The 27,453-nt window shown below is 39.1% G+C and overlaps 1 protein-coding gene and 1 pseudogene across 25 annotated transcripts in view; both read left to right on the top strand.

The window, feature by feature from the left end:
- The window catches only part of AFDN (afadin, adherens junction formation factor), a 138,745-nt gene that overhangs the window by 8,807 nt on the left and 102,485 nt on the right, over window positions 1-27,453 (top strand). For all 25 annotated transcript variants that reach the window (XM_089530005.1, XM_089529999.1, XM_089530007.1 and 22 more), the window contains exon 2: window positions 25,800-25,995. In XM_089530005.1, the coding sequence (XP_089386131.1) occupies window positions 25,800-25,995 (196 nt within the window). The remainder of the gene's footprint in view (window positions 1-25,799; window positions 25,996-27,453) is intronic.
- On the top strand, window positions 23,906-24,534 carry LOC149310916 (NADH dehydrogenase [ubiquinone] flavoprotein 2, mitochondrial pseudogene; annotated as a pseudogene).

Here is a 27,453-nt window from a genome sequence, read left to right as displayed (position 1 = left end):
AGGTGGGACTGAACTTCTTTATCTAGCATATGCTGATTCCCTGTTCCCTAATACTCTTTTTGACTGACTAGGCTAGGATCACCTGTATCTTGTCTGAATTCAGTTTGTTTGCTCTCATCCAGTCCATTACTGGCATCAGATACTAGTTTAGCACTAAAACAGTTTCCTTGGAATTATATGGAAAGGAGCAATACATTTCAATTTCAGTGGTATCAAAAGCTGAAGAGTGTTAAAGAGTTACAGCAGAAACAACTGAAGTACACTTGCATTGTTCATCTTCTGCTGTGGGTCATCTACTAAGGCAATCAAAGCCATTTCCATCCCATGTTCAGGCCTGGAGACAGATTGAAATGGTTCTAGATAATCTGTTTCATCCAGGAACGCCTGGAGGGGGGATGCTTATGGCTTTGGGGGATATAACTACTACTACTACTACTACTACTACTTCTATTTATTTATATCCCGCATTCCTCCCAGTATAGGGACTGTTTCAAGTTAATACACTTGTCCCTCCATATTCTCTAGGGTTCAGGGAAAAAGACCCCCGTGAATATGGAAAAAACCCCACAAATAACAAAAAACACCATGCTTTTACCTTAGAGGACACCTTTCTAGGTCTTCCAGTGCAACTCTGGTCAACATCCGACAGACACTGACCATAGAACTGCACTGGAAGAGCTACAAATGCCTAGTAGAGTATTCTCTCTAGGAATGTCTAGGTCTTTCAATGCAAATTTTAGTTAAACTTGACCACAGAGTTGCACTGGAGGACCTAGATATTTCTAGAGAGAACATATTCATCAAATCCGTGAATAATCAAATCCGCAAATATCAAAGCCGCAAATATGGAGGGATGAGTGTATGCTAAATAATTAAATAAACATATAAAAATCAAATTATGATGTTTAGGTGACTGAGGGACGGTACAGACCGGCCCTTTGCAATGTCCTCGTCACGTGCTAGGGTTGCCTCGGGGCACTCTGCCCACATGCCCCTCAACCCTAGCACATGATGAGGGCGTCACAATGGTGGCGCCCTGTGCACATGGGCGCCATCATTGTTACACAAATGTCGTGAGGCATCTGCATGGTGCCACGTGGCGCTTTCGTAATCAGTGTGCCAGTGGCGCACTTGTTATGTTGCTGCGGCATAACCCCCCCCCCCCCCACTTTTTGTGGGTTCTTTTTCCTCTGCAGGGAAGCCATGCAGTTTGGTGGCTGCGGCTTCCCTGTGGAGGAAAAGAAGCCACCGCTGCTCCAGACCATTTTGCTGGTATGTACCAGGCCCATGAGATTTTTCAGTTCAAGCTTTTCAAAAAAACAGTATAATTACTGATGGAAGCTGCTACTTCTGAATGAAAGCTTTATGCATCTAACAAATGGCATTAGCATTCATTTTCATTGAAAAATGCTGTTCTTCCCAAAGCCTGTAATAAGGCATTATTTCTGGAAGTTCTGCGTATTTAGGTTGTAGTCTTTCTACTTCCCTGGGAGTAAAATATATAAATCAACATAGAATTGCATTATAAGTCATTTGATAAAGGATTGCCAAGTGTACAATCTGTATTCACTTTAATTTGGAACTTGTTCTGTATCATAGAGGACATGTGGATTGCATGATCAAATGCTTTAAAATAAGATTCTAGATACATAAATTACTTCAGAAATTGGTAAGCTTATTTTTTCAAAAAATAATGGGAATTACTAAAGGGAGCTACAATTTTAATTCATTTTATGGTAATTTTAAATCATTGATAAAAGCCGGGATTTTCAGTTGATCAACTACCTCTCTGATGTTGTCACTATTAATATTGCCTTCTCCCCAGTATTGGGATGCAGAGCAGATCTCAACATGGTTAATAAACAGATATAAGTAAAATGATATTAAGATGCATTGGAATGAATTATTCTTTTAAAACAGCAACTAAATTGAAAGCAATTAAAAAACACACCAGGGAAAACATTATAGCAGCCTCCATTCAAGCCCCTTCCTTAGTAGTTGCTACAAGATTGATTGAATAAACTCTCTGTGTGGTACAAAATAAGGCAATAGAATGAAAAGAAATCTGAGGTTTCAAGAGAGGCAAAGCAGTTTCTGTCTGAGGTTTCAAGAGAGGCAAAGCAGTTTCTTTAGTCTTTGGTGACTGAATGGTGAAAAGGGGGAACCCCTGCATTAACTCAGTGGTACTGCAATGCTACAGCCAATGGCAGTAGCCTAAGGTACTCAGTGCTACTCTGTTGAATTGGTTTGGTGGTCCTCTCTGTAATGTTGTAATGCAGGGATGGGGAAGGTATACATGCTATTGCTATTGCTATGTGTGGTCTCTGAACTTAAAATGCAAACTTTTAAAACATAAAATGCAGTTGCACCATATTTGACAACACAGGCTGTTTTAGGCCCAGAAGAGGTCTTTAATTAACAAGAAAGTAAATTGGAAGTTTAACACCTTTCCTGAAGCAGTGTGACAGTTCTCCCTTTCAGTATTCAGTATCCAAAGGCCATAGAGACTGCTTTGTCTCTGTTCTTGAAGTTAAACTCCAGTTTATGTCCTTATTAAATTATAAGGTACACCAGCCATAAACAGCCCATGAGCAGGCAAAAATTTAGTCTAAATGCTTTCCACATCTTTTGTGGTTGTGTTGAGACTTTTTAGTCAAATTTTAAAAATGCCAATATGGGTATGATATGGGGCGGGGGGGGGGGGGAAGGTTGATGGCAAAGAAGAGAATTGTGGGCCTTCATATTTCTGTACTTGCACAATGTGGCCCCTTGCCATTGGCCGTTGTCTGGTTGGATGAGTAAATACCTTTTTAAACAGAGAAAGGAGAATGAGGGAGCCATATTTGGAACTATATTTACGCAGGGAATATTCTCCTGTTTGCACCAGACAACGAGGGAACTGGCTAATTTCCAAGCCTACTGCACTGGTAGGCCAGGGAATGGTCAGCTCTTCCCTAATGAGAGTTGGGGAACTGCTTTGGCATCCATGGGACTTTGAAGGGCTACATCCACCCTCACTGGACTACTGAAACTGAAAAGATCCTCCTCCGAGGGACCTTGGGGGATATTTTTAGGAAAAGTTTGGTGTGAGCTGGAGGGGGTCATGTGCTTCAAAAAAGGCCTCAAGGAACTACATTCAGCTTTGCAGGCTCCACTTTCCCTACTTCTGACTTACATAGATAGCAGTGAAGTAAAGATAACAGACCAGATAATTTAAAACTGCAAGTGATATAGGACTAGGTTTTCCTAAAAGTTATATGGGATGGTAAGTTTTCCACAGAAAACTTTTAGTGCTGTAATGTTTTATGCTATATTTTTTTTTTTGGCCAGATAAACTGAACTTGGAAGGATGAGTTTAGAAGCTTTTGCTTCTCCTGTTAACTACAGTGTTGGGTAACCACTTCCATTGGTTACACCTTGCAGACACTTTCCTTGCTCTGCAGTGTGTGTGGGAGTTGGTCTATATATGGAATTCCCTGTCAGTATATCCCAGGTTTCTCTAATCTTACTTTGTCTGATGTCACCAGTATTTTACAAGCATTCTAGTAGTCTGGTGCTTTAGGTATGAGATGAAATTCTTCTATCTTGATTACTGTTAACAGGCATTTATGAAGTGGATACTATTTTATATGAAGTAGTTTAGTTACTTGCAGAAAATAATAAAAACTTGGAACAGTTACTAAAGAAAGTCAAAGAAGAAAATGCTATGGTAGGTTTAATGATGAATATTAAGAAAACAAAAATAATGACCACAGAAGAGTTACATGAATTCATCCTAGGCAATGACAAAATAGAAATAGTCAAAGAATTCCCATACCTTGGATCAAACATTGTCCAGAGTGGAGATGCGGTCAAGAAATAAAAAGAAGACTAGGACTGGGAAGGACAGCTATGGAAGAAGTAGACAAGATCCTAAAGTGCAAAGATGTAACACTGAATACTAAAGATAGGGTTATAAATTAAGATCGTCTAAGCCATTATATTCCCCATCACTATGTATGGATGTGAGAACTAGTGCTGGAGATGAGCGCTGAGGATTCTGTGGATGACCAAAAAAACCAACAAATGGGTCCAAGAACAAATAAAGCCTGAATTTTCCCTGGAAGCCAGGATGACTAAACTTGAAGTTGGTGTACTGTACTTTGGAAATGCCATGAGAAGGAAAGACTCATTAGAAAAGGCAATGATGCTAGGAAAAGTAGAAGACAGCAGAAAGAGAGGAAGACTGCAAGCAGATGGAGTCTGGGAGTTCATGGGGCCTGAGCCTGCAAAACCTGAATAGAGAGTTAGAAGATAGGGGGTCTTGAAGATGTCTCATCCACAGGGTTGCCGTAAGTCGATGTTGACTCAAGGGCAGCAACAACAACAAAGTTAGTTACTAAAATCTATGGTTGTTTTACTGATGGTCCTTAAGATTTGGGGAAGGAGGGAAAGAAACTGTTTTGTCTCAGATCTCATAAAAATTTATTCCCCCAGCCAGAGTATTCTAAATTTACCCTAGTCTGTTTCAACAGCTAGTAAATGCAACACATTGTGACAGAAAGGTCAATTTAAAACAGATAGAATCTTCATCCAGTGAGGATTTAATCTTGTTTGGACTAGTTAAATTTATAAAGTCTGCTCCTACCTAGGAATTTGAAATTATCATCTCCTTTTCTCTCTGTCTCTTCCTCACATTCTAATCTATCACCAGGCAACATAATAAGAACACACAACATAAGCATATGTGTTTTTTCACATGCAGCTTGTGAGTGTACACTTTCAATAGCTGTAGTTTGAAGTTGTCTTCTATTTTAGCTGTGACTTGTTTGTCAGAACTGCATGACAAACTGTATCTCAAGAGAAAGTTTCTTCCTCCTAGCTGTAAAAGAGCTGAACCTTGAGGCAAGCTATGTATGGAGTCTACTTGTCCACATTTCATTAACTTATGAATAAAGTTTGTTCATGTGCAATTCCTGTCAGACTGTACAGTTTCAAAGTAGTTATGAACTGTTTTCAGCTGAATACCCATCAGAAGCATGCATGCATACCTATATATAATAAATAGAAAGCTCTTAAGGTATTCTAAAATCAGTATGTTAACAGTTCTTACTCTCTTCATTATTAAAAGAGAGGAAGGCCACATGCTAGATGGATGGACTCTATTAAGGAGAACATGGTTATGAATTTACAGGTCCTAAGCATAGCAGTAGAAGACAGGGGTGATAGGGGGTCTTGGAGATATCTCATTCACTGGGCCGGTATGAGTCGAGATAGACTCAAGGGCACTTAACAAGAACAACAAATTTACTGAGCATCATGGCTTCTCTTATTTATTTATTTTCATTGTGAAAGCATGACAACTAAAGTTGCTTGAATGGAAAGATCACATGGTGAATTTTTCTTACTGTAATCCCCCCCCCCCCCCCCACTCTTTATCTCGTCTGAGGATCAGGGAAATCTAATGTTCCTTTTGGACTCTTGTTATTCAAGGCTGCAGTAGGAGGAGTTAAATTGTCTAGGAATCTTCTGCTGTTTCTGAAAACTTTCTGACTTCAGTGATTTTCCTCCCTAGAACTGCAGCCCCATAAATCACAAACCACAATGTAGATTAAATCTGTTTGAGATTGCAGATAAGAGGAAGAGAGTAAAAAACCTGTTGTCTGAGTTGTTCCATTCACTTGACATTTTATATCTCCTAAATTGAAAAAAAATGAACATGCCTTTTGTTTATTAAATGCAAGGGGCTAAACAGACCGTCCCTTTAGAGCGGCGTCCTGTCTCCCCTTTCCTTGCTGGATAGGGGCCATAGCAACTTCACCCTGTAGTCCTGATCCGGTGTTTTTCCAGCCCTAAAAAGAACTGCAAAATGCCGCTTCTTTTGGGGCTGGAAAAAGGGTGTCTTTGCCATGGCAGCGGCACTTTTCAGCACTCCTTTTGGTGTATGTCATCTGGATGTCACGCCAAAGAAGTGCCGCGATGCCACCTGCTGTGCGGTTGGGAGGGTGGTGTGACGGTGGCTTAGGAGTGGAATTGAGGCATGTGCTCTGCTGCCCCCCCCCCCCCGCCCCCACTCTGCTCCGAGGCCGGCATTAAATGCTGGTCTGTTCAGCCCCATAGTCAATGTGAATATGCAAAATTGGATGCAGATATGTTTACTGTGTTAGATAATTCTTCAATTTAATATATTCCAGGGATACTACGTCCCAAATTGTACATAAGATTATTGAGAAGCCTGATAGGTTCACTTACAATTCCATTGTATATGTTCCACCAAACTGAAGCAGATATTCACTCCAATGATACCTCTGTTTAAAGTAAATGGGACTTCATGAATGCAATATTTGCACTCTCCTGGGACTTACCTAGTAATAAATTCATGTATTGATAGTAACATCTCCTGAGTAGAGTCTTGCTCACAGATGTTCCATTTTACAGAAGTGTCAATTTGTTATGCGAAGCAACTTCCCTATTTTTTTCTCTCTGCAGCCTCTTGTGCCCTGAAATTTGCTCTAAAGCATCTGGAGATTTCAGAAAATATGTTCTGAAGGAACAGTGTCTTGGAGTAATGTGGCACGGGAGAGAGTCATTGGTGGAAGTTCTACTAGAAGGTTCTTTTGCTGGACTGCTTTATATTTATGATCAGGTCTACTTCTTTTTAATCATGTCTGGTTAAGATCCAAACCATAGGACTGTGTTGTAAAGTTGCTTTATGTTGTCCACCTCATGCTTGTTTTTACTCACCATCTTTAATCTCTTCTGCCTCCTTTCCAGTTTTAAAACCATGTCTTACTAAACATTTTCACACATTTTTCCATCAAGATGAGGAATGCTGTTACTTCTTAAACTTGATTTGTATCTGACCAGTATTTTTGTGTGAATATTTTTATGTGGCAAAGGCATCATAGTTGCTGTCTTAATAGTTACGAAGGAGGAAAAGCTTCTCAGGTAAAGCATTTGTCTTGGACAGCTTAATAGTTAGATGCTTTGTGATTATTTGGTGTGATAATTTCAACGATTTTTTTTTTGGCCAGGATAAATTAGTCTAATAAATTTCCACCATTAGAGTAGCTACCAAAAGCACTGCTCTGAAAGAAAACAGAGTAAATGGGGCTGCCTGGTTGTCTTAAATTTGCACAGCTGTTTAGATTGTAAGAATGATGACTCACATGACCCAAAGAGGTGTTGTGAAAAAGTTTCTTGTTTGGCCTGTTTAACTGAAGGTGGAGTAGGAAGCTATATGATGAAATAATTACTAGATGCTGATGTACTAAAATGCATAGATGGTGAATTTGGAATTTATATTTCATGCTAATTTAAAAATCTCTCCTGTAACATTGAAACAAAATTTTGCACTATCTTATGTCAGTACAGTACATGTTTCCCTTCTTCGATCCAGTCACTGGGTAATGGTCAGTTCATAATGAATGTGTTTTCTGGTAGGGAGGTGAAAGCAAATTCCCTGCCTGTGATTCATGATGATGAATCCAGTCTGGCCTCTCTTTTCATTCTAAGGGTGTTAAAGGGTCACACATAACTTAATTTGAGACCCCCTTGCTCTGTGATGGTCTTCTCTCTCATTTAAGCCACATACCTGGATTGCACTGGCTATGTGCTGTAACAACAGGATTTTCTGAAGACCAACACAGCGTTGAGGAAACTATGAAGCAGCTGTGGCTTAACATTGGTCTACCCAGTAGCTAGGGCTACCATTTGATTCTTTTTAGTTCTGGAACAGAGGGTGCTCCATCATGTGATAACTCACTGGCAGCATACCTGAAAGGTGTGGGAATGAATGGGATACTCTGGCATTCTGTTACTATGTGTTATTAGTATATTCTCAGAATGGTGGCCTGCTAAATTAATATTTTAAATATTGAACTGTTTATTTGATAATGATTGACAGGTTAGTTGACTGTGTTACTTGACCAGCTTTACTGTGTGGAAAATCCAGTCTCAACATAGAAAAAAATCCTAACTATTATAGATTGACCTATAAAAAGTCCGAGTGTGTGTATTAAATACATGTGGCACAGTAAGCAAGAACCAGTGTAGTGTAGTGGTTTGAGCATTGGACTACTACTCTGCAGCTGAATTTCTGCTTGACCATGGAACCCACTGGATGACATTGGGCAATTCACACACTCTCAGCCCCAGAGAAAAGCAAACAGAACCCCCCTCTAAATAAATCTTGCAAGATAATGCACTTTAGGGTTGTCATAAACTGAAAATGACTTGAGGTTCATAATAGTAACAACAAAAACGTCAACAACAGTAAACAAGTCAGTGCTGCAATGGTGCACAAAGAGCAGCAGTGACAACCACTTAGACAATAAAAGCTGATAGCCTGAAGACATTTGTGTTAGCCTGTTGGGAGATTGCATAGCAGAAAAAAACACATATTTCTTTGCTCAGTGGAGGGGACTGAGTTTTCTCTATTTATTTATTTATTTATTTATTTATTTACTATATTTGCTGTATTTATACCCCGCTCTTCAGCCCTTAAGGCTCTCAGAGCAGCTTGTAGATAGTTATTCAGACGGTTCCCTGCCCTCAGGTTTATAATCTAAAATGACATGATGCAAAAGGAGAAGGGAATGGTGGTGAAGAAGGTGATAAGTCCAGTGGTTCTTCTCTCCCTCTGAGTCCTGGACCATGGCAGATGGACTGGAGGGAGGACCCTTCTTCTTGCTCTGGCTAGCCCTGAAGGAGTTGGGCCTGCCTTTTCATTCCCTCCCAGACCAGATGATGTCAGATGGCATGGAGGGAGGGGTCTTCTTCAGGCTAGCCCTGATGGAGTTGGGCCTGCCTTTTCACTCCTTCTCTAGCAGCTCACCTAATTTCTAGGCTTGTTGCAGAGAAAAAAACAATGCATACCATACTCTTTGTGTGCTAGCATGCAGTTCTTGATCACGTATGGGTAGTAGGCTTGTGCTCAGATGCAACAGACAGCAAGCAAGTTTTTTTTTAAGAAATGAAAGGTTGTATGTACATTTGCATGGTAATTCTGTACTCTGAACTAACATGTGGAAGATTCTTCCCATTGTGAAAATTGTTTTTTAAGACTGATGTCGCAAACATACAGATTAACCTGCTAGTGAGGGAGGAGCAGCTACAGAACTTGTAAAGGAGGATTTGCACATCAATAATAGTTCTAGCTCATGCTGGTAATTGTCATTGTCCAGCTAGTCAATAATAATTTTTTTCCTTGACAAGAATAAGATTGGTCTTATAAAATGTCTTCCCTTTGCATCGTCTTTGAACTAATCACCTTATATGAAAATATATCTGAAGTTCTGTTTTTCTGGACGTGTATGTGTTGATTTATTTTTCTTAGCTTCATGGAGTTGATCTGGGAACCCATGCAAAACCTGTCTATGCAAACCCATTGCTAATCAAGATACTGGCCGTGCATTGAGATACATGCGCTAACATACTTTGGGGGTGGTGTGGGAATCTTTGGTTCATTTACATCAGGTTGATGAATCTTGCAGCTTTATGGGCAGCATATGGGCTTGCTTTTGTATACATGTTGAATAACCACTCAATAATCAGATATGCATTTCAGAAGATTAATATGGTGATGTTTGGCAGAAATAATAATAATAATAATAATAATAATAATAATATCATCCTCCTATTCCCCCACAATTGAGACACAAAGTTTGCAGATTAAAAAACAATACCATATATACTCGACTATAAGTTGACCTCATGTATAAGTCGAGGGCAAGTTTTGGGGTCAAAATTATGGATTTTGGTATGACCCGTGGATAAGTTGAGGGGAACATTTAGGGACATATGGCAAAGAGTCTAAAAGATGAAGCAAAGCAAAACAATGTCAAAGAACTTACAAAAATCCAGCAGAAATAACTTTGTGCTTAGTCTCAAGACTGGATGGATGAGTGAGTAGAAAGGGGTGAGTGCTTCACATATTATACTCTTGCTTTTCACTAGGAAATGATTCCTTCTTTTAAGTTAAAATTAAGATAAAATACTTACATTGACCCATGGATAAGTCAAGTCAGGTTTTTGGGGTCAATTTTTTGATCTAAATTTCTAGACTTATACATGAGTATATACAGTAAGTTAAAAACATAGAAAAGTAGGTATTAAAATAGAATTAAATTGGCAAACTATTAAAATACATCACTCATTAAAAATAAAATGCAGTTTTAAAAGATAAAGTGCTTAAAAACAGTACATGTTAAAACAATTAAAAATACTAAAACTTAAAACAATGAAATGGAGATAAGTTGTTGAATCTTAGGTTTTAGTTCAAGACTAAGGAAAGAAATCATTTTGGAAAAGGATTTTCCAGAAAGCTTGTGTCCATACTGCCTTTGGCCTTTTCATATGGAATCGAAATGTGTGAGTACAATTTGTATGTTTGCTTGTTAGGCAACAGTAGTGGGGAGAAGGGGAAAGGTGAGGACTTCTTTTTTCTTCTTCTTAACTATACAGGGAGATTTTGTTCTGCATCAATTGCTCTGACTCAGTGATAAAAAATGAGGCTGAAATTTATGCTCTATGTGGTTTTAGAATGGATGCAACATACACAAGATGGCCTGTATAGTTCTTGCTATCATGTGATACTTTTGTCTGGGAATGTGGTATGATGGAATGCTGCTCATACTATCTTATCTAATTCAGCTTGCTAAATTGACACTGATTTTTCTGGGGCAAAGAAGAGTATTTTCTTTTGAGCGTATAGCAGACTAGATGGATTATTCAAGTGATACTTTGATGAGCGTGGCATGTAAAATAATGTGATTTTTATGTGTGTGTGTGTGAATTGGTATGTTTTTGTTTTCATAACACTATTATGGAAAGGGGTTTAGGAAGAAGATTACTTACTCACTCCATATGACACATCCCCATAAGACTTCTCTAATTGTTTTTTTTGGGGGGAGGGGGTTTGGTTAAAGGATTTTTTTAAAAAAATTCTACCATCCTATATAAATGTACACAACATCAAAGTAATTAATATATACTAATAAACATACAGACTTCTCTTGAGCCAAAGCTTTTTGATACTTTAGAAACATTCGAAGTTGAAATGTTAAATCTAATTCAAATTAAATGCTAAAAGATATGTTATTTCAAACTAAAATTCAGATTCTTACTTAAACTCAAAAACAAGCCCAGATTCAAATCCACATACCTGGTTCCGTCTTCTGTAATCGATGAGCTGACTTCCACTATTCATGACCAAAAGATTGGAAAATATTTGTAGAGGAGCTTCTTCTTTAGGCCGTTGGGAAACCCTTGCACCTTTCCTGTTGTTGTTGTTGTTTTGTGCCTTCAAGTCATATCTGACTTAGGGTGATCCTAAAACAAATCTGTCACAGGGTTTTCTTGATAGAATTTGTTCAGAGGTGAGTTGCCCTTTCTTTCGTCTGAGCCTCAGAAAGTGTGACTTGCCCAAGGTCACTCAGTGGATTTCCATGGCCAAATGGGGTTTTGAACCCTGGTCTCCCAGTGTCCTGGTCCAATACTCAAAGCATTATGCCACACTTTTCTTTACAAAGTTAAGCCCCAATGTTTTCATGCTACTTGTGTGTCTCAGTTTGTAGTGTATGAAAACAAAGCTTGCACTATATATTCATTATCCCAATAGACGTCTATGGAACTGTCCTGAAAGTTCTGAAGTATTGCTTGTTTCTTACAGTAATAATATTTCCTCATTCTGTTAACATGATTGGCTAAACTGTTCATGTCCTTGTTTGTATTCCTGAAACAAATTCTCTCAGTGTTGGTGTTTCAAATCAGAGCAGTCCATTGCTGTAGATAATAATAATAATAATAATAATAATAATAATAATAATAATAATATGTTTTATTTATAGACCGCTATACCGCAATGATCATAGCGGTGTACAGTAAAAATTGTAATACAATACAAAATACAAGGTGACAGTTAAAGGAGGGAGAAGTCTCGTCCTTCACGCAGTCCCCGATGTTGCTGGGTCTGCCTGATCGCTCCCTCTGAGGCCAAGATGACAGTTGAGGAGGGAGGGGCCTCTTCCTTCAGGCAGTCCCTGATGTTGCTGGGTCTGCCTGATCGCTCCCTCTGAGGCCAAGATGACAGTTGAGGAGGGAGGGGCCTCTTCCTTCAGGCAGTCCCTAATGTTGCTGGGTCTCCCTGATCACTGTCCATTTTGGTTTTGCTGAAATAAATTTGTTTATAAAACATACAGTTTCTTTAAAATGTTCTCCAGTTCTCCCCCCCCCCCTTTTTTTTTTTTTTTTTGGACAAAACCACCTTGGTGAACTACAGTTCCTTTCTTCCAACGAAGGATTGGCTCCCTTAATATAATATGATTCATAATATAACATCTGGCTTAGGTCCAAAAGGCTATATGCTATTTTCCTATTGATTGGAGATATAGGAGCCCCCTCCTTTCACTGATATGTTTATTTTATTTAACTGTTCTCTAGATATGGTACATACATAAAATTCTAACATTTCATTAAGTGTGTTTTTCTTAATTTCTTTTATAGTACTACTATTCAGTTTTACCATCGGTGCACAGATTTCTATTTTTTGAGAATTCAAACAGAAATCTACACCCTCCAGTCTGGAGCTGCTAGGTTCATTGTCCATGTAACTTTAAAAGCTAAAGTCTCTGTGTCAGGCAGAGTCATGAAAATTGTTGTTCAAGAAATTCTGGCTTTGGTTCATCAGAACCTAGGCTGATGATCATTATCTGTACAAATTGCATACACAGTTGCCTTCTACAACTGATTGGTTCTCTAAAATGTGACCTCAATAACAGCGATACCTGACTTGGAGGAGGAGGAGGAGGAGGATGATGATGATGATGATGATGATGATGATTTATCTCTTCAAAACGATCAAGGTGGCTTACATCAAAAACATATAACAAATATAACAATAAAACTTATAACTTATAGCACAATAAAAACTAATGATACAATTAAAATCATTAAACATTAAGAATTAAAACAATCATGACAGAAGCAGGACATCATGGGGTAATCATTGGGGCAATCTGTATCACTGGGTTAGGCTGATTAATCAGGAAAGGCCTGTCGGAAAAGATCCATCTTGACAGCCTTTTTAAAGCTGTTAAAGTTGGTAATATGTTGATCTCCTCCAACAGGCCATCCCATAATTTAGGAGCGGCAGAAGAGAAGGTCCTCTGGGTAGTCGTGACCAGCCTGGTCTTAATTGACTGCAAAAATTTTTTTCCAGAGGACCTATATGGAAGAAGGCATTCCTATAAGTAAGCTGGGCCCAAGCCATGTAGGGCTTTAAAGGTCATTACCAACATCTTGTACTGTACCCGGAAACTAATAGTGCCCAGAAACTAATAGTGAAGAGATTTTTGAATTGGTGTTATATGGTCACCTCTAGATTTCCCAGTGACCAATCTGGGTACAAGGGTAGCCCTAGGTAGAGCACATATCTCCTTATGATGGTGGTTTATTTTAGTTGTTCATGCTTTGGTTGTCATTCAATATTCATTCAGAATGTAGATGTTGCTAGAGATTTGAGGCTTGGGGGAAGAAATCCCTGGGGGGGGGGGAGGGATCACATGCACATCCAGTTCCCCTGTGGATGTATTTCCCATTTTAATTGTAAAAATTTCAGTGGGTCATTTAAAAAAAATCTTTGTGATTTTTTTACCCAGTCAGCTGTATCGCATAACAGCGTTTTTTTAAGTTCAAAATACTCTACAGAATTGGAGAAGAATTCTTATTTATATTATAAGCATATAGAACATTTAGATCCAAGAAGTATATCTGTACTTAGTAATGTGCAGAAAAATCTGTCCAGACAATATACAGTTGGCTCTTCATTTGCGCGGGGGATCCGTTTCACCCTCCCCCCCCCCCCGTGAAAATGGAGGTTCGCATGCATAGTTTCCGTTTTTATGGTATTGTTTCCTTTTCTCAGATTTGCTACAGTTATCCTCCCTTTCTTAGTTTTTGCCATTTGCAGCTCTCATGCTGGGTATTTTGGCAGTTTTGCTTATATATAACTAAGGCATTTATACACTGTGGCTGTAATCATATGCATGCGTAACTGGGAATAAGTTCTACTTAAACAGACTTCTAAATAAACATTGACATGATGGTTCTATAAATGGAATAACTATGTCATATACACCATTTTATATACTGAGTTGTAAACTGCATTTCATGCTGAAGCAGCAAAATACATTTGATAAGAAAATAAGCAAGTAGAGCATATATTTATGTTCCCCCCTTCTGTTACTCTGGGTATGTACTCTATGTGTGTTAGAGTTCCGATTTTACTTTCAAGGTGTTTTGCATGGAGTGTCATGTACTGATTAATTTCAGTTGAGAAACACAAACCTCAGTAAAGTCACAAAAACTGAATCCCATCATTATCCAGCATCATGAATAATGAACAAAAGACAGCATCTTCAGTTGCATAGTGCATGCCATCATCGAGTAATATAAAGTATATCAAAACATAGCAAACATAATAGGAACTATAATCCTGACATCGGTCACAAATGTTGTTTGAGTAGAGGTCAGGAAGCTTTGGCTATTCTGATGTTGTTGGACCCCACTTGTTATCCTCTCCTACCATGAACAATGCCAGTTGGGGTTCATGAAAATTAGAACAGTATCTGGAGAGCTGTAGCTTTTCCACTTTTTTAATTTAAAGAGAGAATACACTTTTCGTTCCAAGCATTTCAGGTATGGGATACTCAACCTGCACCTTGTTTATTGATATTGTTAGTGCAGATTTGCATACTGATTTAAAAACCTTAAAATATTATAGAATAATAAATTATTCCCTTATAAGCAAGGGGAAGCCGTCCACGTACTCTCCATGCATCAGCTGACTAGCCAGGAGTCCAAGATACATTTTCTGTTACCTTAGTTGACTGTTACATCTGTTTTCAGTGTCAGAAATGGAGGGTTCTGGGGAGGAAAGGAAAGACATACGTCAATTACAAAATAGCAGTGAAGAGAATGATGCCACAGACACTGATGCAGATGAAGAGAATATTGTTCATAGGCTGTTTACAGTGGAGGAATTTAAGAGCCTGTTGAAAAGAGTAGTCCAAACATTAAGTTTAGAATAGGGCCAAAATGGGTTACTGGGTGATGCTGAGGAATAATCCGGTTTGAGGTGCCACAATAAACTACAATTCCCTGGATTTCCTAGCAGTAAGCCAGGGCAGTTAAAGCGGTCTCAAACTGGATTATTTCTGCAGTATGTTTTGAGCTTTAGAATGGGACTCTCCATTAAACACTAAAAGATCAGAAGTTACAGTAAAAAGAGAGTATGGGATTCCTTTAAGTGTTCCTAGTGGATGACTCAGTTGCTGTGTGTATTTCAGGACCCATTGTCTCTATGGTGGGCCACACAGTTCTAAAACAAGTGCACAAATATAGAGCTGAGGCATTGCTAAAGAAGGTGCATGAAGTTTAGCCTTAGTAATTAGGAGTTCCATTGCAACATCAGTGTTTGCTAGGGCAGCTGTACATTGGGTAGAAGATATTTTGGATTCCCAGGAAAGGAGCAAGCAGTCTGTAAACAAGACTTTAAGGAGAAATCAGAGTGCCTTACAATATATTGCTAATGCAAGCCACAATCCAGTGGCATTTGCAGTGAGTATTGTTATAGCCACCACAGTAGCATGTATATCATTTTGGCTATGTCACTGGCAGACAGACCAAAAATGGAGAAATAATTTGATGTGTGCATCATTAAAAGGAGGAATATCATTCAGAGGGAAGGCCCTGGGAAAGGTTTTGGTAGAGAGTAAGGACAAGAAGCAAGTAATGCCAACCATGCAAATAAATAAACTGGATAAGAAACCATTTTGGAACAGTTACTCTTCCTTTTGAGGTTGAAGAGGTTACAGTAGATAGAGTGATTACAGCAATAGCAAGTATCAATGGAGCAGGAATAGATTTCAGTATGAAAGTCATGAATTCCAACAATCAGGAAGGGTATCAGAATACTCTGTTAGGGTGGCTGACAGCAATATTGATATGGAGAACAATTCAGTGGGGAAGATTGCTGCATTTTGAACGGACTTGGACAGAATTGATGGATTGCTGAGTAATTCAGGTGGTCACTCAGGGATAGAGAACTTTGTTTACAAAAAAAAAGCCATGTGACATGTAACTTCTCATACCTGTTCCAAGAAACAAGGAAAAATAGGAGATAGGCAAAGAAGTAAATCATATCCTGCAAATCAGAGAAATTCGAAGGAGTGTATATTCCATCTTTTCACAGAGTCTATAAGCAATGGGACTTACAGACTTATGTTATATCTAACATTCTTGAATGGATTTGTAAAATATCAGAAGTTCAAGATGGAAACCTTACAAAAAACCAGGGAAATTTGGCAGATAAAGTGGTTTCAGTCGATTTAAAAGACACATAGGTCCAAAACACACTGCAGAAATAATCCAGTTTTAGATCACTTTAACTGCCCTGGCTCAGGGCTAGGCTATCCTGGGAACTGTAGTTTGTTGTGACTCCAGAGCTCTCTGACAGAGAAGGCTAAATGTCTGACAAAACTACAGTTCCCAGGGTTCCCTAGCATTGAGCCAGACAGTTAAAGCGGTCTCAGATTGGATTATTCCTGCAGTGTGTTTTGGACTATAGTTACACATTCCTATGGCTCCAGTTTGCAGTTTTTATTTAATTTCAGTAGCAATTTTTACCAGTTGAAAGCACTTCTTTTTGGTTTGGCTTTTGGTCCAGGCATCTTCACCAAAGTGTTGATTCCACTAGTAGATACTAACACAAAAGAAACACAGGAGTGTCTAGAAAAGAAAACTCTACCTAACAAACTTGAGGGAAACCATACAAGGTACCAAATATAATATTTTAAAAAAATGAGAAAAGTAAGTAAAGAACATACAGTGACTCCTAATAATGAACTAAAATTACATAAACAAAAAATATGAAGAAAGTAACAAACTTTTATGTAATCATTAATAGAAAGTAACAGTGTTTTGCAAGACTGACTTTATTCACAAATGATACTTATTATACCAGTACTTGTATGAATTACTAATGTGCTAAATAAAAGTCCATGAAAATAATTGTGTCTATCACACCAACTTCATGTAAATACTACTTCACTTCCTCGGGTGTCAAGCTTGATTAAATCTTCATAAACTGTATCCTTTAGTAGGGAGTTGTATGAGCTTGCATGAAGAACAATAACAGATATTGAAAAACTATGTTAGTATATGTCTGCCTCTGGAGTTGTGAAGTTGTTTCAGAAATATATGTATCTTTTACTGTTCTTCATGCAAGCTCATATAGCTTCTATGAAGTCTGCAGACATAATGCATTTGGCAAGAGTTTTAGCACTTCTAATTTCAACAATCCAATTAACCTAATGGGCAGGATTTATATGAGAATATTGCCACAGTTTCTCCTACCACATCAGATGGCCATTCTATGGAAGCACCATTACAGAGTGAGTCTTCCCCAGTCTCTGAAGCAAGACTTAAAATGATGGCTTCAGTACAAAAGTATAGAGGGAGGAATATTTTGCATAAACCTGGCAAAAAACAATAGTAACCACCGATGCAAGTCTCGGCAGATTGGAAACTCATTGCAAGGGACACTGGTTTCACGGAGAGGGGACACAGATGTGAGCACAACATAAATTATTATTTAGAATTAAAAAGAGTGTGGTTAGCACTCTGGGGATTTTCAACCTTAATCAAAGGCAGACACATTCAGGTGTGTATAGATAATATGCCAGTGAAACCCTCCATTTGCCATCAAGGGGGATTATGTTCAATACCCATAATCATGGAATTAAACAAAATATGTTGTTGGACCAAGAGGTCATTGCTGTCTATAATGTCAGTGGGCTCACAAAGGGCTCATAAAATGTCCAGGCAGACTGTTTGAGCAGACACAGAATCCATCAGGGAGAGTACTTCTTGAACCAATAAGTATTTCAACAGTCAAATTCTTTGGTCCATTCCAGATTGATCTATTTGCCTGTGGAGAGAAATTTCAAACTAAACAGATATTTTTCAATAGATGGAAATGAAAAGGCAGAATGAACTTACAATGCTTTGGCCACTGGGCATACTTTATGCTTTTCTACCATTACCAGTTATGTAGAGGGTATTGGCAAAGGTTTGAATAGAGAGAGCCACAGTTGTGCTGATAGCTGTATAGTGGCCTTGACATCCTTGGTTTCGAGAATCTTGGCATTAGCCACTCTTTCCATAAATCTAGGTTTATGAAACTTTGAACATGACAAATTCACTTTAATATTAGACCCAACATTTTTACCAAAATGCCTGTTATACATGACACTGTATTAGAATATACATTTACCGAATTTCTGCCCTAACCCAAATCATCCTTTAGAGAAGAAATGGAATACATTAGTTGTGAGGAAAGCAGTTAAGAAGTACATAAAAAGAAAAACAGGCTTCAGACACACAGGGGTGCTTGTGCCCCTCCATTATAAACCTTCAGAAAATATGGCATTGAAGCAAATAGTTGCTCACTTTTCTCAGTGCTTGACAGCACCCATCTTACGCTATCAAAATGCCTGTTATACATGAAATGCCTGGGTCCCATGATCAAAACCTGTGACTGCAGTCACCTTGCTGTAGCAATTATACAGTGCATCAGCATCTTTAGAGGATGTTTGTAATGCTGCTGAGAGGACGGAGCCTTCCATATTTATAAGGCATTATGGATAGATAAGTCCATATTGGCACAGGCCATGTTTGGTCATATGGTGCTGCAAACAGTGAGGTGACCAATGGGCAGTCACGCTCACCATAGCAATTGAGGCTTGGGTAAATCCAGAGAGTGTGTGGATTGCCTCTTCATGTTCATCTGGAGAATGAGACATTGGTACTTACCATGAATATTTTTTATTCTTGGATGGCAGGAGGAGCAATCCATGAATACTCGGGTTTCTTCTCCCAACGTCCACTAACTAGGCAGGGATCCAAGATTCTTTTTCTGTTACATAGAATCATAGGCCTGTTACAGACTGCCAAAATAAAGCTGCTTCGGGTCTCTTGGAGGTATGCTATTTAAATGATGCATGGGTCCTAAGAGTCCGGAGGTTGCGCCAAAGCCACACTCCATTCCTAAGCACCGGAGTGCAGCTTTTGGTGCAGCTTCCGGATTCTTAGGACGCATGCATCATTTAAATAGCATACCTCCAAAGAGACCCGAAGCAGCTTTATTTTGGCAGTCTGTAACAGGCCATAGAGACCGCATGGGCCATCCAGTCCAACCCCCTGCCATGCAGGAAATCCAAATCAAAGCATCCCCAACAGATGGCCATCCAGCCTCTGCTTAAAGACCTCCAAGAAAGGAGACTCCACTACACTCCGAGGGAGTGTGTTCCACTGTCGAACAGCCCTTACTGTCAGGAAGTTCCTCCTAATGTTGTAGCTTGCATCCATTGTTCCGGGTCCTGTTCTCTGGAGCAGCAGAAAACAAGTTTGCTCCCTCCTCAATATGACATCCTTTCAAATATTTAAACAGGGCTATCATATCACCTCTTAACCTTCTCTTCTCCAGGCTAAACATCCCCAGCTCCCTGAGTCGTTCCTCATAGGGCAAGGTTTCCAGACCTTTCACCATTTTAGTCACCCTCCTCTGGACACGCTCCAGTTTCTCAATGTCCTTTTTGAATTGTGGTGCCCAGAACTGGACACAATATTCCAGGTGGGGCCTGACCAGAGCAGAATACAGTGGCACTATTACTTCTCTTGATCTAGACACTATACTTTTATTGATGCAGCCTAAAATTGCATTGGCCTTTTTAGCTGCCGCATCGCACTGTTGACTCATGTTCAACTTATGGTCTACTTGGACTCCTAGATCCCTTTCACATGTACTTTCATTCAGCAATTTGTCTCCCATCCTATATCTGTGCATTTCCTTTTTCTGCCCTAAGTGCAGTACCTTACATTTCTCTGTGTTGAATTTCATTTTGTTAGCTTTGGCCCAGCTTTCTAATCTATTCACATCATTTTGAATGTTGATCCTGTCCTCTGGAGTATTAGCTATTCCTCCTAATTTGGTGTCATCTGCAAATTTGATAAGTATGCTCCCAATTCTGTCATCCAGGTCATTGATAAAGATGTTGAATAGAACTGGGCCCAGGACAGAGCCCTGTGGGACCCCACTGGTCACTTCTCTCCAGGATGAAAAGGAGCCATTGTTGAGCACCCTTTGGGTTCAGCCGGTCAACCAATTACAGATCCATTTAACAGTTACTTTGTCTAGCTCACGTTTTACAAGCTTGTTTGCAAGAATATCATGGGAAACCTTGTCAAAGGCCATACTGAAATCAAGATATACTATATCCACAGCATTCCCTTCATCTACCAAGCTGGTAATTTTATCAAAGAAAGAGATCAGATTTGTCTGGCATGACTTGTTTCTCTGAAACCCATGTTGACTTTTTGTGATTATGGCATTGCCTTCTAGATGTTCACAGACTCTCTGTTTAATGATCTGCTCCAGAATCTTTCCTGGTATTGATGTCAGACTAACTGGACGATAATTGTTTGGATCCTCTTTTTTCCCCTTTTTGAAGATGGGGACAATGTTTGCCCTCCTCCAGTCTGCTGGGATTTCTCCTGTTTTCCAGGAGTTTAAAATATGATTGCCAATGGTTCCGATATTACATTTGCCAGTTCTTTTAGTACCCTTGGATGTAGTTCATCTGGTCCTGGAGACTTAAATTCATTTAGATTAACAAGGTATTCCTCTACTATCTCTTTACTTATTCTGTGCTGAAATTCCCCTATTCTGTCCTCTGTTCCATTATCCTCAGGTTGAGCACCCTTTTCCTTTTCTGAGAAGACTGAGGCAAAGAAGGTGTTGAGTAATTCTGCCTTTTCTCTGTCTTCTGTTAGTATTTTGCCATCATCTCCACGCAGTGGCCCTACCGTTTCCTTCTTCCTTTTGCTGCGGACATATCCAAAAAATCCCTTTTTGTTGTTCTTAACCTCTCCAGCAAGCCTGAGTTCATTCTGCGCTTTATCTTTTCTGACTTTACCCTTGCACATGCCTGCTATTTCTTTAAATTCCGTTTTTGTGATTTCCCCCTTTTTCCATTTCTTGTACATGTTCTGTTTCAAACTCAGCTCAGTTGAAAGTTCCTTAGTCATCCATCCTGGTTTCTTGAGACACCTCCCATTTTTCTTTCTCACTGGAACTGTTTGAAATTGTGCCTTCAGTATCTCTCTTTTAAGAAACTCCCATCCGTCCTGAACTCCCTTCCCTTTTAGTATTTCTGACCATGGGATCACCCTCAATACTTCTCTAAGTTTACTGAAATCCGCTCTCCTAAAGTCTAGAATGCATGTTTGACTATGCCTGGCTTCTCCTTTCCATTGTATAACAAACTCCAGAGAGTCCAACAGAGTCAACATCTGTTGACTCCCTTTCCCTTGTCTGTTAGTTTTATTCTAAAGCTTGTTGAACAACTCAGTTCTTATTACTGTATATACTTGACTATAAGTTGACCTCATAGATAAGTCGAGGGCAGGTTTTGGGACCAGAATTATGGATTTTGATATGACCCATGGAAAAGTCAAGGGTAAAACTTAGGGGCATCTAACAAAGGATGAAACAAAGCAAAACAATGCCAAAGAACTTAGAAGATTCCAGTAGGCATAACTTTTTGTGCTCATACTAAAGGCTGGATGTATGTGAAAATGGAGAGGGTTCAGTTATTCCAGGGCAGATAGTTCCTTTTTTTTAATGGGAGTTAAAATGCAGCACCTACATTGACCCATGGATAAGTCAACTCAGGTTTTTTTGGCCAATTTTTTACCTAAATTTCTAGACTTATAAATGAGTATATACAGTATTTATTTAGTTTGGTGCAGCCACAAATTGGTTGGGGTGCAATTTAATGTAGTTTATTCAGTCTTCCTTATGGTTTCTCCTAGCATTACCTGTAGAACGAAGTAAGCTCCACAGTATGTTTTCTTTTATGGTGCAAAATAGAAAGGCATAATTCTCATGCACATATTATTATCTTGACTTAATAAAAGGTCTTCAGATGTTTATTAAATAAGAAAAGAGTATGACAGATCCTTAGGTTATACACGTATACATTTATTTTCTATATCCCAGAAAACAAAACATACTTTTTCAGTCTCCGTGCATTCTTTTGAATTATGTGTTGTATTTAAATAATGATACAGAATAAGATCTGTCTCTAGTAGCTCCTGTACTCTGATGTGTCACTGAATCAAATGGAACTGAACCTCTTCAAAATGTTAGTTTACATTTGAATGTATCCTATATACTCAAGAGCCAGCATGCCATAGTGGTTTGACCATGGGACTATGATTCTGAAAATCATTTCTCTAGTCAGCCATGAAACCCATTGGGTAACCTTGGGAAGTCACATGCTCTCAGCTTCAGCGAAGGGTAATGTCAAACCACTTCTGAACAAATGTTGCCAAGAAAACCCCATGATATGCCTTAGGGTTACCATAAGTTGGAAATGACCTGAAGGCACAAGACAACAATGTATCAAAAATATAGGAGTTTATCAGACAAGGGGAATTGGAAGTATAATCCAATGGCAATCTGAACGCAGTCATGGGGTTTAACGTTATTGCGTGATAACCCACTACACACAAATTCGAGCAATGGGAAGTCAGTCTGAATGCAATCATGTGGTTTCACATTATTGCATGATAGACTGCCACATGCAAATTTGGGCAATGGCATGCTATTTTCGGGCAATGGGGAGTCAGTTCGAATGCAATGCGTATTCACATAATTGTGCGAAACTAGCGACTTTAAGTGAATGCGTTCTGGCCCCACTTTCTCTTCATTCGAATTTAAGAGAAATTCCTCCCGTTTGATAAACTCCAAGGTCTGGTAGGTGTACAAAAGCACAACTGAAGCATACACCTTTCTACTTTTGACTGCATGGAGCAAAGGAAAGGAAAGGGCACATAAACTCCATTCTCCTCAGTAGTCTGGCTGTTTGTGTACTTTCTGATAGGGAGAATGGTGAGAGCTGGCCTACATTTTTTACATATGCTGCTGCTGCTTTTACAGTAGTTAGGATTATACCCTAAATCTTGACAATATGCCAATCTTCAAATGATCCTCTTCAAAGTTAAACTGTCAAATTGTCCTTCCTCCTACTTCAGTGTATAAAAGAGAAAAGAGGAAACTAGTTAAAAGAAGAGTAAAACGTGATTCTGCTGTCCACCCCAAATTCTTCTGTTTTTCCTTAGAAAAAGTGGGATAGTGATTTATCTTTCAACTGTACCCAAAGCAAGATAAGAGATCAGCATTTTCTGTTGCTACCCCTCTTCTCTGATGAAGAGGATGGGCCAGGTATATTGATCCCATGCAAAATGCAACCCAAATCTGTGCTGCCCTGTTTCTTTGTATCAGAAATGTGGGAGGGAATTGGATAGATTGCCTTTTTCTTTTGTCCCTTGAATAGAAAAAGAGGGAGGAATGTGAAAATACTCACCTATATGCATAGATTCCCTGCACACCTTAACTTGCTCTTCCATGTAATCCAAACTTAGGCTTTGGGAAGCATTTCTTCTGTGATTTAGCAGATTTTAAAAACTGGTTAACAAACTCAGCAGAATTATTTGTTTTCAAGAAATGTACTCTCAGATGTATGACTTTTGCAGTTTGATATAATTCTGTTGTATTTGTCAAAGACTACAAATGGCAGTCTGTAGCAAATTGCCATTTATTTTGTGGCTATGTAATCCTTAGACAATTTGAAATTTTATAATAAGTCAGCAGTTTTTCCAGAGTCACAGATGTGGTATAGCCTTTCAGAGTAACAACAAAACTCAGAAGTATTGTGCCGCATTTGTTTGCTTACCTGAAGGAGTCTACTGCTACTGCTCCTTTGAAGGAGAAGGTTCTGTCAGGCGGAGGCTGGAGGCCACCATGTTGCTCTCCGTACCTTTCCAGGCCGCCTTTGCGCGTTCAGTGGCACAGGTTCACTGCTTTCATACAACAGCTGCACGCAGTGGTGGTGGAGGAGCTTTGTTTGTGCACAGGGATACTCCTGAAAACAATCCAAGCACCCCATTTGATTTTACACCTGAAAACTATAAGAGGATTGAGGCGATAGTAAAGAACTACCCAGAGGGACACAAATCTGCAGCAGTTATTCCAGGCCTGGATCTAGCCCAAAGACGGCATGGATGGGTACAAAGTAGCAACCTTTTATACAATGTATAATCGTAAACCAGTTGGAAAATACCATATTCAAATCTGTACCACCACACCTTGTATGCTGCAAGACTCAGATAGCATATTAGAAGCAATTCAGAAAAAGCTTGTATAAAAGTTGGGGGAACAACATCTGATAAACTTTTCACTCTGATTGAAGTGGAAAGTTTAGGAGCTTGTGTAAATGCACCAATGGTACAGATAAATGATAACTACTATGAAGATCTGACAACAAAAGAATTGAAGACATACTTGATGAACTGAAAGCTGGAAAAGTTCCAAAACCTGGACCAAGGCTTTTGCCCCACTGTCCCACTTCTGCTGCATTTTGCAAACAATGATTGAGGTAGCACAGCTGATTCAGAAATAGTTTCTTTTGAGGAAAACTCTTCTGACAAAGAAATGCTGGAGTGCATTGCTTGATTATCATATTTTTTTTTTGTTGACTCATCTGGCAAAGGATTGGAGTTAGCTGATGGTTTGTTCTCCTTTTCAAATATAACATCTTTGTTGTTCAAAGTACCTGTTTTAAGCCAGTGATACATGCCTTAAAGAAAATCAGACAGGAATATGAGAATAACCGGCTATCTTTCATAACCCAGAATACAAAATAAGGCAACTACAGTGTTTTTTGTTAAAAAACTTTTCTTCGTTTAAAAATGAGGCCTTTTCCATTTAAAAATGAGCTCTTTTTTGTTTAACAATGAGCTCTTAATTTAAAATTTTTAATTAGCCCTCCCTCTATCCACCATCTTGAGGGAGAGGAAGGCAAGCCAGCTCCAACAGGTCTCCGAGGGAGGGCAGATCTGCTAGACTTTCCCCCTTCCCTACTGTCATTCCCTTCTCCTTTTGTGTCTTGTCTTGTTTAGATTGTAAGCCTGAGGGCAGAGAAATGTCTAATTAACAAATTGTAAACCACTCTGATAGCCTTGGCTATCAGATAAGTATTATTCTTTTCTTTCGTTGTATACAGTGTTCCACAAGGTTCCACAAAAAATCTTTCAGTCATGCAAGTTATAATGATTAGAGTCCTCTTGTTTAGCTTCTCCACTGGTATCTATGATCTAACCACAGTGCTGTTTAAATCTTCAGATTTAACATGGCTGGAAGATCTAGTTTGTCTGAAACCTTAAGCTGTTCAACGTGTTAACATGGAGAATAATTTGACAGGTGTTTGGAGGAATGAGTACTCTCTATACATGGGATTTATCATAGAACTGACTAATAAATAGACCAAATATACATGTTCCCAAGAACGTTCCTCTAGCATTACATTAAAAACAAAAACTTGGAAGAGTGGCTTCACATTGTGACTTGTTTCAGAGCCATTTATAATAATTTTCTAGCTGTGATGGAATTCCAAACTGTAGTTAATGGGACACTTCTTAGCTTCTTTGCTTGCTTGTTCAGAGAGAGAAATGGAAGGGGTGTACTTGTAGACAAAGACATGTTGATATCTTGGGTTATATGAGATGCTGCTAGTGTGCGTTGAATATTTGACAAGAACCTGGTGTGTTGATGGGGCAAACTGTTGAGAAATGTATAAATAAATACCAACATGAGAAAATGGGCAGAATTTTACTCATTTCCTTTTATTTTATTACAGGACCTGGAATTCCATGGAGTTATGAGATTTTATTTTCAAGACAAAGCAGCAGGAAATTTTGCAACAAAGTGTATCCGTGTGTCTAGCACTGCAACAACTCAGGATGTGATAGAAACACTTGCAGAGAAGTTCCGGCCAGATATGCGAATGCTATCATCCCCTAAATACTCACTTTATGAAGTTCACGTCAGTGGAGGTTAGTGTATTCTCTTTAGGATATTTGTTTAAGGTGGGGGGAGAAAAAAACTCTTAAAAGATTGTATAGTGGTGCTCAGCCATAAAGCTACTTTTATTTACAAAAACTGATGTTGATCTGATGTGATGTTGATAATCAGAGACACATTACACATTGACAAATTGGAAGAAAAGAACACAATAAAGTCTTAACACCTTCACAAAATCGGAACATTAAGATTCAAAATGTAAGACAGATTGTGGGGTTCAGGGGTGGTGGAAATCCCCAACAGGTTTGTTCAATAGAAAATCATGGCAGGTTTATCTGAGGAGGCTTTTTTTAGGAAACGTGCTTATTTTGCTCCTGTAGAATTAGCTGATGGTTGACTCAAAGGCAGTTAACAACAAACAAATCCATCAGTCCAGGCATTGATTATCTGAATTTCTTTATACTGATGTACTGATTAATTACATTGCTCAGAAAATTAAAAGGAATTTGTATCTGGTTCAGAACATGGCAGTTCATATCCTGATGGAAATAGGAGTGAAAGAACATGGTATGCCAGCTTTTTTTCAGTTTCAGTTTATTTCTAGTGCCCATTTGTGATTCCAGTACCTCCTATAAATGTGAAATACCTTAAACAGAGTGCAGCCTGGGCCTAGCATGTTCTGTCTTGCTGCATATAAATGCTGCATCATCAGAGCGCTGCAAAGCTGCCCACCATGTGGTCAGGCCCACAGTGTGATGCCAGCTTGGGGGCCAGGATCAGAGCATGCAGCATCTAAACACCGCGCTCAGACACTCCCCTCCAAGCTCCCGCAAAGGGGCAGTCTGCTTTGCCCCTTGGTCTAATGTTCTTTTCAGTTTTTTAAATTGTTCCTGATCTTCTTTTCTCCTTAGAATTCTCTTTCTGCATTCTCTCTATTCATTTGTTTTTCTCTCTCTACCTTTTCTTTTCTCCTCCTTGTCTTCTGTTGTGGCTCCATCAAGGAAGTGCCCAAAGGCAGTTCCTAAAGACACAGGATTGCTGAATATAAGATTAATCAAAGGATCGATTATTATAAAAATTATATAGTGTAAACACATCCCCTCTGGCCTCATTTTGCTGCAGAGGAGACTTCATGAAACTGATATTTACTTGGTAGGTCTTGAAGATAGAATGACTAGCATGCTGTTCAGTAATTATTATGTCAAAAATCTGCCTTATGACATTGCAGTTCATTTTTCTGGTCACTATGCAGTCAGTGACCAAAAGTGTCTCCAAACCCTACCCTTTCAGCAGCACAACCCTATCAACATAGTCATTGCCATGTTGCTGTAGAGAGAGAGGATGAATAAAGACATGTCCTGCTCTCTCCCTTTAGCTGGATAGGCTGCAGCAGGCATCTACATGGATCTACAGAGGGTTCTGTACTGCTGAAAAGGTAGGTTTTGGAGGGTAGCATTCAGAGCCATAGCTGCATTTCCTGATGCAGGATC

Source organism: Sceloporus occidentalis, unplaced genomic scaffold (genome assembly GCF_023333645.1).
Source record: "Sceloporus occidentalis isolate IW3139 unplaced genomic scaffold, rSceOcc1.0.p SCAF_6, whole genome shotgun sequence".
Lineage (NCBI taxonomy): Eukaryota > Metazoa > Chordata > Lepidosauria > Squamata > Phrynosomatidae > Sceloporus > Sceloporus occidentalis.
The sequence above is the reverse complement of the archived record's forward strand: the minus strand, read 5'-3'. Positions and strand labels throughout refer to the sequence as shown.